Source organism: Xenopus laevis, chromosome 3S (genome assembly GCF_017654675.1).
Source record: "Xenopus laevis strain J_2021 chromosome 3S, Xenopus_laevis_v10.1, whole genome shotgun sequence".
Lineage (NCBI taxonomy): Eukaryota > Metazoa > Chordata > Amphibia > Anura > Pipidae > Xenopus > Xenopus laevis.
In genome coordinates this window covers 89,770,234-89,784,735 of record NC_054376.1, presented here as the reverse complement: position 1 = coordinate 89,784,735, position 14,502 = coordinate 89,770,234, and the positions used below count along the sequence as shown (strand labels likewise).

At 39.5% G+C, this 14,502-nt stretch overlaps 1 protein-coding gene across 17 annotated transcripts in view; it reads right to left on the bottom strand.

Annotated features, from left to right (window-relative positions):
* Nucleotides 1-4,017: 4,017 nt before the first annotated feature.
* The window catches only part of grip1.S (glutamate receptor interacting protein 1 S homeolog), a 260,071-nt gene continuing 249,586 nt past the window's right edge, over nucleotides 4,018-14,502 (bottom strand). For 11 of the 17 annotated variants that reach the window (XM_041588620.1, XM_041588618.1, XM_041588624.1 and 8 more), the window contains 7 exons: nucleotides 13,795-13,974; nucleotides 13,436-13,592; nucleotides 12,340-12,451; nucleotides 12,215-12,259; nucleotides 9,033-9,266; nucleotides 6,066-6,212; nucleotides 4,018-5,715 (listed from right to left, as the gene is read on the bottom strand). In XM_041588620.1, coding sequence (XP_041444554.1) covers nucleotides 5,482-5,715; nucleotides 6,066-6,212; nucleotides 9,033-9,266; nucleotides 12,215-12,259; nucleotides 12,340-12,451; nucleotides 13,436-13,592; nucleotides 13,795-13,974 — 1,109 coding nt within the window. In that variant the 3' untranslated portion in view covers nucleotides 4,018-5,481. The remainder of the gene's footprint in view (nucleotides 5,716-6,065; nucleotides 6,213-9,032; nucleotides 9,267-12,214; nucleotides 12,260-12,339; nucleotides 12,452-13,435; nucleotides 13,593-13,794; nucleotides 13,975-14,502) is intronic. The other 6 variants (XM_041588627.1, XM_018255986.2, XM_041588628.1 and 3 more) reach the window with 2 other exon arrangements.

Here is a 14,502-nt window from a genome sequence, read left to right as displayed (position 1 = left end):
TTGCAGGATGCGGAAAGAGATAAAATACGCGACTAACACTCTGGGATTCTGAAGATCGAGAGTACATCTTAAATCATAAAGCACTTAGTTGTCGCTGTGGAATAAGGCATGCTTGGGCAAGACTATTCACACTTTCCAGGTAAGTGTCTCCCACTTTAGTGTAGTAGCTAAAATAGTCCAGTAATTTAATGCACCACAATCTACAGGTTATGCGAGGTCTGTTGCATAGTTATGCAGTGTATAAGTAAAAGGTATAATATCATCCAGAAAAAAAGTGTATTTTCAAGTGCAGTTAATGTGTAAAGTTTCTCATTAAATCATATTAGAGTTGAGAAAATTGACCTAAATTATGTTTTTTTTCTTTTTAAAGACAGAGTAAATTTGTTAATTGGAGGCCTGTACTGCATCATCATTGTTGGGGCTGTGGCTATAGGGTCTTGCTGTTTGGCACCAGGCCTCACAGTGGCCACACAGTGGTGCAACAATCTTATTTCTGTTTGCTTGCAGGGCTCAGAAGAGGAGACAGTGGTATATATTCTAGGGAGTGCAGGCAAACGTGTGTATGCAGTAACAAAATTTGACCAGCTGGGTAAAGCCCTAGTAAATAAAGCACATGACAGGAAAACTTGTTTGCAGCAGCGCCTGAAAGAGACCCTCCTACAAAACAGATAATCCTGGTGCAGCAAAGCCTACCAGTACCCAGGTTCAATGTGTCTCCAAAGTGGAACATGAGGATTCTAATGGAGAGCAGCCATTTGATAAAATACTATACCATCACTCACCAACATGGCCTGGTTGTTCATGTGCCTTCAGCTGATCCACCTAACTGTGAAATTCCTAGTACAAGCACTAATCATACAGAGGGGAATCTGGCAAGTGGATATTTCAATGACTCCCTACAGCGGTCTTCTTCATTAGGCCAAGGAACTTCTTCCTTGGCCTTCCACAGTTTACAGTGTCACTAGTAAACTATGTGGAGAATGAAGCATACAAAGTGCATGATATGAACTCTTTAAGTTTATGTATCAGTGGTGAAAACAAGTGGCATTTATAAGAAGAATCTGTTTTGTGTCTGGTTGGAGTAGTCATGAGAGAGCGATCATGGAAAAATAATATTGACATTGAAAATGGATAATGAAAAGTGTTCTGTCGCTCTACACCTTTTTTATTTTATCAAGTGGTTGTCCCCTTTAAAGCATCTTTTAAAGGATAAACAGTTGTGTTTAGAATAATAGCAGTATTTTTAAAAAAAGTGAATAAAGCTCAAAATTACAATAATTTTTATTTGCATACACACAAATGCACTGGGGACACTGCACATTCTAATCCAAATCAAAACATGAAGAAAAATGTATCAAATTTGTGTTATTCCTTTACAGAAAGTGAATAAAGGGGAATATTAGGCTGTTCCAAAAAATATCAGTGTCTGCATTCTTCTTTATAAACTCAAACATTCACTGTATCAACTGAAATAGGTTTCAAGATTTTGCTTTTCTTTGAATATTTAGTTGTATAAGCAGTGTTTCTGAGAACTGCTGCACATCTGTGTTACATGGAGTCGACCAACTTCTGGCACCGGTTACATTCCACAATTCTTCTGCATTTCTTGGTTTTGCCTCAGAAACATTTTATATGTCACCCCACAAATTTTCTAGTGGATTAAGGTCCAGTGATTGGGCTGGTCACTCAATAACATCAATCTTGTTGGTCTGGAACCAAGATGTTGCTCATTTACTGGTGTGTTTGGGGTTGTTGCCTTGATAAAACACCCATTTCAAGTGCATGTCCTCTTTGGCTTAAGGCAAATCACCTCCATTTATTTTGATGTATTGAAACTGATCCATGATCCCTGGTATGAGATAAATAGGCCCAACACCATAGTATGAGAAACATCCCAATATCATGATGCTTGTGCCACCATGTTTCACTGTCTTCACAATGTACTGTGACTTGAATTCAGTGTTTGGAGGTTGTCTGACAAACTCAGTGGCTCCTAGACCCAAAAAGTACACTCTTCATCCATCCACAAAATGTTGTTCCCATTTCTCTTTAGGCCAGTCAATATGTTCTTTGGCAAATTGTAACCTCTTCAGCACAACGTTTTGAGACTTTGCACAGGCTTCTTGCCGATAGCTTGGCTTCACATAGGAGTACTCACAGGTAACTTTAGACCTTATTTGATCTTCTTGGAGCTGATCATTGGCTGAGTCTTTGCCATTTTGGCTATTCTTTACCATTTGAATGGTAGTTTTCAGTTTTCGTCCACGTCTTCCAGGTCTTGGTTGCTATTTTAAAAGATTTGAGATAATTTTAGCTAAGCAGCCTATCATTTTCTGCACTTCTTAATATGTTTTCCACTCTCCAATCAACTTTAATCAAAGTACGCTGTTCTTCATGTCTGGAACAACCCATTGTATTCTGAATTTCAGAGAGAAATGCACTATACCCAGCATGCACAACATTTGTTTACTTACATGCACAACATTTGCTCATAAGTGACACCTGTTTTTTTAACAGAATGAATGATCTCACTAATTGAACTCCACACTGTTGACTGTTGGGCCTGTTGGTTTTCTATCACTCTACAACTACTAGTGCCGTAGAAATATGTAGAAATAGAATTTCTACCAAAAACAGTGATTCATCAGTTTAGTGATGTTATGACTGCTATTATTCTGAACACAACTATTTGGCAGTGAAAAGTTAATCTAAACATGCATCATATTATTTTCAACACTATTTACCAATATTTATGATGCCCTAGAGTCACCGGTGGTTATTGTTATCACTAAATAATGTGTTGAGTCTCCCAGTTTTGATTGTGGAATATGGTGGGTTTGCCAAAGCCTATTGATCACTTTGTGTAATGTACAAAGTTTAGCCATTTTAAAGGAGAAGGAACGTCATTTAGCACTTGGGGTGCCAAATGTTAGGCACCCTCAAGTGAATCTATATACTTACCTGAAACCGGGATTATTCCAGCGAGCACCACGGAGTGCTCCTCTTCCGCATGCACATTAGAGTGAAAAGCCGAATTTTAACAATAAATTCAGCTTTTTCATTCTACTGCACATGCCTCTGCCCCAGGAAATTTGAAGTAAGAAGAAGCCGGAAGAGGATTGCTCTGTGGTGCTCGCTGGAATAACCCGGGCCAGTGCAGTTTTCTGCTGATAGGAGCACCGCCCCGGGGTTTCAGGTAAGCATTTACATTCACTTGGGAGTGCCTAACATTTGCCACCCCAAGTGATTTCCTTATCATTTAAGAATTGAAGGCCTGATAACTGAACAATATTTCGTCCTGGGTATAGTACTATTTGGTAAAAACAACTGTTAAAGGGAATTTGTTGCATTTAAGGCTGTTTCTAATATACCATATTAACTGCTTATTTTTCTGTGCTGGGTTCTAACTGGTCTCGTTTTGTTCTACAGGAAACAAATTCACCAATAGGATGTTCTAGACTGCATAACCTGTCTATTGGCAGCCCTTCTCCCATGAAGCAGCTTTTCAAACCATGAACATTTCAGCACAGCAGCAGTTTGTGGGAAGATAATGATTCTTTAGTACTACATTTTCTTACAGGAACTGGTAGCATAAGCACAATGTTAAACACAGAAGTGTCCTTGTTTACATAAACTCATTTACATAATAAGAAATATGTGCAAGCTGCCCTGGGACATTGCCAATCATAACTGAATATTTCATTGATTTGTGAACCTTCATAGCTTTGCTACTTTGCACTAGGTGTGATTATTTTTGGAATGATACTTTGCTTATAAATAACTAGTATGACACTAGGTGCCTTTCTCCCAGGTTTATACTTTTGTTTTTGTTCAGTTTTACTCTTTTAGTGGCGCTCTTAATACAATTATTATGATCTTTGAGGAGGAGCAACTATCCCAATCTAGCATTACACATGTGCTAACTAAATAGGGTATTTCAAACATGGATATTTTTTTTTTTAAAAAAAAATAAAGTTTTGTGCTTTTAAATAAGTAAAACAGAGAAATGCTTGATGATTTAACTGTTTTATAAGCATTTTAGTAATATGTAGATTACACAACCTATCGCTGCAGATTTTCAACATCATGTTAGTTTGGCCAAGTGAAATTTGATTAGCAACAGACCCCAAAAATCTCTTATGTGCAATTAAACTGCCCAACTGTCGCCCATTGAAGTTTTCAATATAATTTAGACATTCTTTGGCCGACGCATGGGCACTGAATGACCATTTAATGTTGTTGATTCCATACATCATGATCTATCTATTGTGTTCTCAGAGACGCCTGCGTTGTGAGCATATCCGCACCCTTGTTCTTTAAATTATGGTTTATTCCAGTTTTTTTTACAGTACGATTGTTCCATACAAATATTCCAACATGTTCCCAAAAAACACAGACAATAAATGTCATGCTATTAAAGTATTAAATTTGTATAAAAATACTTTGCTGTTTAATACTTTTTCTTGTTTACAAACAAAAATACATATTTAAATGAATCATGATAAATGTTTTCCCTCTTCCATATACATTTGAAATTTTATAGACTTTGCCTGGCAGTAATTTAGAAGAGTATGTTTGTGTAAGATTTTGGGGTATCGCCATTTAAGAAAAGCAACAAGACTGTAGGCAGAAGCTACACAGACACAAGCTATGGATACTCGGAGGCCAGTCTGCTGCTCTCTTGATGGATCCGCTCCTACTCAGCAGAAGACAGTTCTAATTGTCAGAAACAAAGCTGCTGGTGATTATCCAAACAAAATAGGTATCTTTTTATTGCTTTGAGGGATAAACACAGGGCAAAGCTCTTGGACACTTGGAAAATAACATTTATACATGGCTCAGATGTTTTGATGCCAATGCCCTTATGTATACTGTACAAACGCCAGAGCTTGGATTGGATATCCAACCACAGATTATACCACAGCAAAATCCCTTACACCCACTGTCTAAGTGCAACCTTTGTTCTTTCTGCCCTTTTCACTATACATTTCATACAAGTCAATAACATGAATACACACTAATGGATGTATTACTGAATATATCAGCAAAAGGTGCCTCACAGTACAGGGAACGTCTGTCTTTATGCAAGATGAAATTATCTTGTATCCATCTTAGCACTGTCTGTAGTAAATATGCTTTCCAGTATAAGGTCAGTGAACAGAATATGTTAAAAATAGTAAAAATTCTGCTAAAATTCTCAGCAGCTTTAAACCATATATATATTGTCTGTAGACAAGGCGCGGAAAATAAGCCACTTTGTTTCCAGTAGTTTCATTGCACATCACAGAAGCCCCATATATGCTCAAGAGTAAGCTTGGAATGGCACTAAAATTTAGTGGTCACACATTAGTATTAAACATAAAAACAGGTTTTTTAAACAGTATAGCCACATAGTGCCATCTATGACTTAAATGCCACAGTTCAGATAGCAGGGTATTAGCACCAGTTTTTTGTTAAGTCAATAGCTAGATTTTTCTTTTTCTATAAAGTATTTATTGAGTCTCTCATGTCCATCGATGCAAGGCGACTACTTGTAGATTGGGAGAATGTGTTGTGGTCAGTCCATTCTTGCACTGACGAATTCTGTACATCTGAAGGATCCTTCTGAGAAGCGACTGGGTTTCTGCTAATAACCAGGTCAAGTTTGTTGCCAGATTCTGCTATTAGCGGGATGACTAGGCAGCAATCAAAGTCTCTGGTACGGATATGATTCACCTAGAGAAATACACAGTGAGAGGAGTTATAATGGTTTGCACTGAGTAGCTGGGATGTACCACTTTTCCCCTAGGCTAGGGCCACATGACAAAGGCTGAGATTCAGCTGCCCACTGCTCCTCTTATGCTGCGCTGCAAGCATGGCGGGTTCCATGTTTTGGTGCCAAAATCTGCACCCGAGTGGAGGTAATGATTCCAGTGCAGCAGAAGAGGAGCAGTGGGGCGGTAGATTCTGGTCCTGCGGAGAATCCGTGTTGTGTGGCCCTAACCTAAGGGGGAAGAGATCTGTGCCATATGGCCCTAGCCTTAATGTACAAAACAAAAATTATTATTGTTACATATGACTCTCACCTGCAAGAGACGATCGTATGGCTTTAGCCCTGCAATATCCCCAGGCCCATTAGGACGTATATTTTTCACATAGACTCCTTTCTCCAGTAAGCCATCAGCAACACTAAAACCAAAGTCTTCCCTATCAGAATCTTTAAATAAAGCGACCTGCAATAAAAATAGATTGGGTTTGTAACTAAAGAGTGTGCATTACATTTGTGTAAATGATATGCCTTTAATATACGGGGAATCATTGATCCTGTCACTGTTCATGTCAGATTTATATCCATGTTCCAAGTAAAATAAGTATCTATGTTGTCAATGTCAATGAAAATAGCACAACAGTTCTTGCAACTATCTGGTTACTTTGTTATTAAATAAGTTATATGTATAGATCCGTTTAAATGTGAAAAAAAATAACATCTGATAAGCAATAATATTACGTTAAAAATGGCGTGCTGTAAGCAAAAGGAAATGGCTTGCTTAAGATTAACAGGCTTAATATTTGACATGAAGATATTGCCACAGTTGCACTAGTACAGTAGTCTGGCTGCTTATATGTATTAGGGATGCACCAAATTCAGAATTCAGTTGGTATTCAGCCTAATTCAGCAGGATTCAGATTCAACCAAATCCTCATGTCTGGCTGAACTAAATCCTTAAAATGATACGACTTTGTCACAAAACAAGGAAGTAAAAAGTCCTATTTTTCTCTTTCCTTTCCTGTGCATGATTTGCATATGCAAATACGGATTTGGTTCTGTATTCGGCTGAATCTTCCATGGAGGATTTGGGGGTTCGGCTGCATCCAAAATAGTGGAGTTAGTGCATCCTTAATATGAATAAACTATTAAGGCTTCTTTTCAGAATAAGAAATGCAAAAATATGTTACTGAACCCTTTTAAACTCACATTCCATAACTATTCTACTTTGCTTGACCTGTTAGTATGTCAGATAGAAATAGCTTTGCAAGAGCGACCCCCATCTAATTCACTAGATTTATAGTGATATAAAAGTTTAGTTGAAGCAGAGAAGCCCAAAAAAATGTGCTTTAAAAAAAGAAATGTTCAGTACAGTGAATGGCTTATTTAACTCAGGTAATAGAATTTATACTCAAATAAATCAGTAAGAAGCATTGTCCCACCAACAGTTCTGTACACTGCTTGATTGTTCTCTCTGCTGAATTTGTCTCTATTTACGTAATTATTTTAGTTCTCTTTACTTAAACCATCTGTGGTTCTAGATGTAGGTCTCTGCTTCCCCCATCTCTAACTCCAAAATCTAGGATGAACTGACTTCATTCTTTCTACCTTCTCTCTCTCTCTGCTTGCCCTTCCTTAGCATCTAGAATCTAGCTCTCTGCTTTTCCCATCCCTACCTCTAGTATATAACTCTCAGCCGCCCCATCTTTGCTTCTAGGATCTGGCACTTTTCACTTACCCAACCTCTACCAGCAGGGTTTAAGTCTCTTGGGTCACATCATTTTTAACTACACAAATGAGTGCTTTATGTTTTGATGATGGTGTAGTTCTCTCTACTGACAGCTTCTCTAGCTACAGGATTGCTCAACTGCAGGACTTGTCTGTGCTTGTAGCTTTTCAGTTTTGACTTTACCCCCATCTCTACCTCTAGGTCTAGCACTCTGTTCCCCTTGTCTCTGATTACATATCCTCTAATGCCAGCTTGTGGGCCTCTCTTCTTTCCCAATTTCTTCTCTCACTTGTAGCATTTTCTGGTGACGTAACCTCAGAATCTACCACTTTCTGCTTACCCTGTCTCCCACACAAGATCTGTTTCACTCAGCTTACTTCATATCTGTCTCCAGGATTTAGGCCTCTTTTCTTTTTCAATTGAGACCTCTTGGATTTAGCAATTACTGGTTACATGATCTCTAACTTAGTATCTGGCAGCCTCTCCCACATCCAGGTCTCCTTACAATGTAACTACAAGATGTCTCATCATCAGGTCTTTAGGCCAGAACATCTTTTAATAATGACTTGGAATATAGATCTATACCATCACGTTTTGGCATGCTTCATTACATACTGTATGTGGTTCCCTATATTACCATCTAGTTACTTATATCTGCTGATAAATGGATGCTTTAAGGGTAGGCTGAGCTGCCCCTTACTCTTTAGTTATTCGGCTACCTTCAGAGTTAATTTATACTAGCAACTTACTAAGTTGGTTTAAATCAGTAACATGTTTCTCACTACCCCCTTAGATGTTGTTCCCAATGTCGTCAAAACAGGTGGAGTCCAGACTTGGACCCATTTTTTGGAGGCAAGAAGACACAAGTTCACTGCCAAAAACAGCCCCAGTAGCCATGTGCATGTGGAACAATGTTGGGAAAATTTCAGTTTAAAAGAGAACAAAACAGTAAAAATAAATATGGCTAGAAATTCTTTATTGTGAATACTGAACTTATTGCACTATGTTCAGCATTTCTGTAACACTAATGATCCAATCCTAAAGTTATTACAAGAGCTCACCATCTTGGAACTTTTTAGGAGTGTCAGTGACCCTGCACATGCTCAGTGTGATCTGGGTTGCTGTTGAGAAGCTAAGCTTAGGGGTCGTTGCAAATCAATCAAAGAAGGAGGTTTACCTGTCATAGAAACTGACCATTGAGGTTTATTTGTTAAATTTTGAGGCACGCTGTATTGGTTTCTGAGCTGCCATGTAATGTGAGTATGAATTGCTTACTAATCAGCCTTATATTGTTACATTTATATTCTCCATGTACAGTATATTGTGAGTGGATCGCTAAGCTCAGTGAGTGACAACAGTGAATCAGCAGAAAAGAAGATGGGGAGCTACTGGGGTATATTCAGACACAGATCTTTACTGCTGTGGTTGTCTTGGGCTGGTACACAAATGTGCAACAATCCTCCCCTACTTCTTTGTTAAGATTTAGTTCTCACTTAAAATTAACCAATTACACAACAAATTCAGTATCTGCTTATGAAAGAAACTTCATGCACTTGCCTTGTGTAACTCCACAGGAGTTGGTGACATTATGTCTTTTATTTCTTGTTTCATTTTTCTCATGGAAACAGATTTCCTTCCCACGTCAGATGGTAGTGTGTTGCTGCGGATGGTTGGGCTGTAATGCGGCCTGCCAGAGCTTTTTTCTTGGAAGCTTCCTTGTCTCCCTAGATGGCTGCGAGGCTGGGAGTTGTCATGATTCAGGCTCAGGGTGCTTCCTGACATGATTGTTGCCTGCAGCAAAATATAGTGCTGAATAAGCCTTTGTTTATCAACCGACAGCTAAAAAAATCATAATCAACAATGTAGGGGAAATCAGGCTTGCTTGCACTTTCATTAATGAAACCACAACTTTGTGCAGTATAATAAACAACAATCTAGGTCTAGGAGGCAGTGGGGAGGCTCCATCACTCAACCATATTCATGGGCTGATGGATATGGCAGCAATATCTATTGGAACCAATAGCTTTGGCAGCATGCTGCTCTTTATCTAGTAACGTCAGCCAGTGTCAATTCCTTGACAACATAGAAAGCTAAAAGAGAAGTGAAGAAACCAATATACAATGACTAACACAACTACAAAAGCATCTTATTAAAACTGAACATGTGATATTGTCATCTACTGCCCTGTGTCCAGTGTGCCATGTAGCTGGACACCATGAAAACACATTCATGGTTTATAACTAGACTATAAAGAACACATAGAAGTCTATGTAGCTATTGGCTGGTAGTGGCCATAAAAATCCTTCTGTGCTGCTGCAGGTTAATTAATGGACACTGAGTACAGAAGTATCATGTGATGCAAGTTGCATGCCAACAGACACAGGTTATTTTACCACTGAAAAAGCCCAAAACACAATTTATTCTTTAGCACAAAGATCCATATCAAACATTTATAAACTGCTGATTTGGGCACTGCATATTCCAAACCTACAGTCAGGCCAAAAACAACAGAGAAACATGAATGAAATATGAATTTTCAGGTGATAATCACCTGACCAAATGAGCACCAGCAGAGCTAGCATGATTCCCATTACCGTATATACTCGCGTATAAGCCGAGTTTTTCAGCACCCAAAATGTGCTGAAAAACTCTACCTCGGCTTATACGCGGGTCAGCTAAAAAAGGTTGCCGCTTACTCACTGATTGAAGTCTGCAGTGACTCCTCCGTGCTGCCCATACTTCTCCCCGCTCGTGGCTTCCTTAGCACTCAGCCCCTCCCCTCTCAGCTCTCGTCACTCAGTACTCAGTACTGTGTGCGCATTACCGTATTGCGCGTAGGAGCGTAGGAGCGCACAAGAGTTTAGAAGAGGAGCGCTCGAGACGTGGATGAGGTGCGCGCTCACTCTGTGATACGAGCACGCACCTGTACAGGGAGCGGAGGCGCGCGTCTTCTCCCTTTGTGATGTGCCCTGGGACGCTGCAGCCTCGTAATAGGGGGAAAGGAGGCGGCAGTTTACTTCTCCGTGTAAGTTTGTGAGCTACCATTGTCATTTGAGAGGGAGGACTGATTGACAAGAGCTGAGAGGGGAGGGGCTGGAGCAGAATTATGTATACTTGTGTGTGCAGTAGACCATGTGTGTTAGAAAAATAATGTGAATATATAACACTAGGTATAATTGAAAGGTTAACAGTTCCAGTAATGGCCTTATTGCATGATATGTCCACCTTTTTTTCCTTGACAGCAGCATGGAGGAGTCAGTGCATGCTTCAGATCAGTGAGTAAGCAGCAACGTTAAAGCTTTAAATTGGCCATGTCCTAAAATAATTTCTCACCCCTAGGCTTATACACGAGTCAATAAATTTTTCCAGTTTTCTTAGGTAAATTAGGTACCTCGGCTTATACGCGGGTCGGCTTATACACGAGTATATACGGTAGTTAGTACAAAGGTATTTTACAGTGTTTCATGCTATAACGCCAATGTGTGGAGATTATTTATAGTGTTGTCTCAGGGCAGTCCAAGCGCAGACTTCAAGGGACAGAAAAGAGGGTGATTATGCCACGAGGCAAGGTGAGCAGGAGAGGGACAGAGATACCAGATACCAGATGTAGGAAATGCATAGAACTTTACAAGCTTAACTTACTGTTATCTTATTAAAGAACTCACACTACTCCAGTACAGGTTCTGTGTTGTCCTTGAAGCAGGGCCACCATCAATACTGACGTCACGGGCCCATGGCAGAGAGTGGCACTGAGATAGCAAAGTGCAGTAAATGGGTCACAAGGTGGTGGAGCTTATGTGGTAGTCGGTGGGTTTTTGGCATAATTGGAAAAGTAGATGGGGGATTGGGGGATTTTGGGAATTTTTTTTATTGGGCCTCATTTTAGTTGTTGGCAGGACAATTATACCAGGAGGCCAAGTGGAATAATAATTGAGTCCTGCTAACTTAGAACTATGAGCCCCCATTATTACTGAAGGCGGCTCTGCCACAAACAGTTCAATTTACAGCCTTGTTCAGCAGGTCCTTCACCAGACCACATCGCTGAACACTGCTATACTGCTAAGCAAAGACATAACACTTTTGTCTACAAATGGTATTAATAACAAAATAGGAGACCTATGGGAGATTAAAGGGCCGCTTGTTATCAGCTTCCTAGAGAGCCAAGCTGAACCAGTAATACCTTCTTAAAAGTCCCTATACCTTCACATTACATTTAATCATTATATATGAAGGTATAGGTTTTTTTGTTTTTTTTTAATAATTTAATAATGACTTAGCACAGAGTTCATTTTAATACATTCAAATCTAGGACATTTTTGAGTTCTGGGCAGCACAATATAGCTAAGCATGTTGGCAATGAATATACCGTTTCAAAATGCAAATGGATCAATATATGTGTTTATGAATTTTAAGGTGTGTAAAGGACAAATCCCTAGTTGTGTTAACATGCCTGATCCATACCTGCCAACTGTCCAGTTTTCCCTAGACTGCTTCAAATTTTGCTGTGAAAAAGAGGTGGTTATATGTTGTTTAAGGGATTATGGGTAAAGCAGGGTAATGGATTATGGGTAAAGCATTTTCCTGATCAATTAATTTGGAATGTTGGCAGGTATGCTGATCTAAGGAGTGGTTTGGCATTCTTGCTGCTGTAATTGTATGTATAAATACACACTGTTGCATTATAGCCAGCCCCATGCAAATATCATATTCTTGAAGCGCAAAGATACAAAAATATGTACCAAAGTATACGTGTTCCTGGAAATTACCTGACTGCCAGCCTTCTCCTGCAAAAACAACATATCTGCATTAAATCAAAATAGCAGCTAAATGTAATGTTCATATTGTTTTCAGTATTAGCCATTACCTCAAGTTCTCTGAGAATCCCAGATTGTCCACAAGTTTCTAAGTCTTCCAGGGCTTGAGACCAGAAGTTTTCCTCTTGCTCCCCATCTGGTTCCTGAGGGCCTCCGGCGTAACTTGCAAATAAACAAAGAAAAACTGAATCGCTTGCAATACAGCACCACGTATTTAGATAATAAACTTGCTAGCCATTCACTGTCTCTTCCATGCACCTACTAAGTGTCCAACGAGCCTGGAAAAGCACTAGACACCCTGTGTTCTCCTTAAAGCTTTTGTTCTTTGGTAATCAGCCTGTATATGAATAATATGCCGTAGCTTATAGACTTTATAGTTAGGCTAGAGTCTAAACTACATGGCAATCCTGTGGGGACAGGAGCAGGAACATGTGTCAGCTGAGAAACTTGAATGTGTTTCTGGCTGCAAGCAACGCCCCAGTAATATTCATTGATGGCTGGGAGATGCTGGGATCTCAGTCTGTTTAGTTGGCCATGGGCCAGCATAACAGTTCATCAGACATGCTTTGGGCATGTTGCCAAGTCTCATATTGTTTGAATCCTACCTGGATGTTTGTTGTGGTATCCTGCACCCCCATCCGCTGGCTGCCTCTAGCCCACCCCTGCACAGAGAACATGATTGCTCCCTACAGGAACTTTATGTCTATGCGCTGAGATTATAGCTCCAAGTGCTGCTACATCTTATCATTATTAAAGAGCTGAAGCCTTTACCCATATTAAAATAATAATCCTATAATATTTGCACAGGGAAATACCTGGTTTTGATATGTGAGAGAACAGAAATTTGAATAATATCTTCCAAAAAGGGCATGGAAAAAAGTATTCCCTATAACTACTAGTTTTTCTACTCCTTCATATTGGAACCCAGGCAAATAGCTACTCCAGCCCAGTAACTAATAGAAATCAAACATGTAACTGGGTGCTACTACTGTAGATACTGGACAAGGATTAGCTGATCTGCATGAACATTCTTGTGTAATACATTGTAATTGAACATTTAGCCATGATGTAAAGTCAATTTAGCCATTACCAGAAATGAAAGCTTTTTTAATCAGGTTCAAGCTAGCCTTATAATATTGTACTTACGCACTAGTTGTAGGCCTATCCCACTCATCATCACTAAGCCCTGTGTCATGGAAGTGATTATTTCTGGGCCTACCAAGAGGTGATAAGCTGCCCTTTTGCTTGGGGTTTCTCCATTCATAGGCATTAAAGCTAAATCCAGATGCTTGGAAGTTGGGGCCTACAAGATGGAGACAGAAAACTAGAGTTAAATACAGGACAGAAGTGGGTGGCTTGCTTTGGTGTCTCGAATGCCATGAACATACAGTATATAGTGACATTTAATAAGATGATAGGATTTTTCTTATACTTCTGCACCAAATCAAGTCGACCAAGAAGCTGCATGTTATTTCATGGAGCAGTAAAAGAATTAGCAAGTTTACCTTGACTTCCGTAGGCAGTGTCAGCAGCAGAACCATCCCAGGATTCGACAGCGCTATCCACACTAGGAACGGTGGTAGAGTAAATGTCAGAGAGATTGCTTGACTTCTGCGTGACAGGAGTCTCATCCTCTGCATCACACAGCTCACTGATCCTGCCAGATAACAACTTGGGACTTGTTGCTAAACATAAAATAAAAGATGTCAAGACAAGTAAAGTGTTAAACACAAATCGACAACAAGCTGGACTCTTCCTTGTCAAATAACAACTTGCAATTCAGATGGATCATAATAAGTTACATCTTAAGTTACAATCAAATTTAAACAACTATAGTTTAACCCAGTGGCATAACTAGATATTACTGGGCCCCACAGCAAATTATTTTTCAGGCCCCCAAAACATCTAAAGGTTGACCCTGTTTTCCAAATATCCAGTGACATGGTTTATGAATTAAAGCCTCATGGGGCCCTCTAATCCTCCTGGGCAGTCGCAGGGTCTGCTTCTGCTGTAATTACGCCCCTTGTTTAACCTGACAGCTATGGATTAAAGTGAATCTGATGTATTTGTCAGCATATTCTATTTTCATTGGTTGGAATATGGCATACATTAAACAAACATGATTTTTTAGAAACATCCCTGGTTCATTTATTATCCTGACCCAGGGATTAATGGGATGCCTGACTCTGGTTTATTTTATTCAACACACTCCT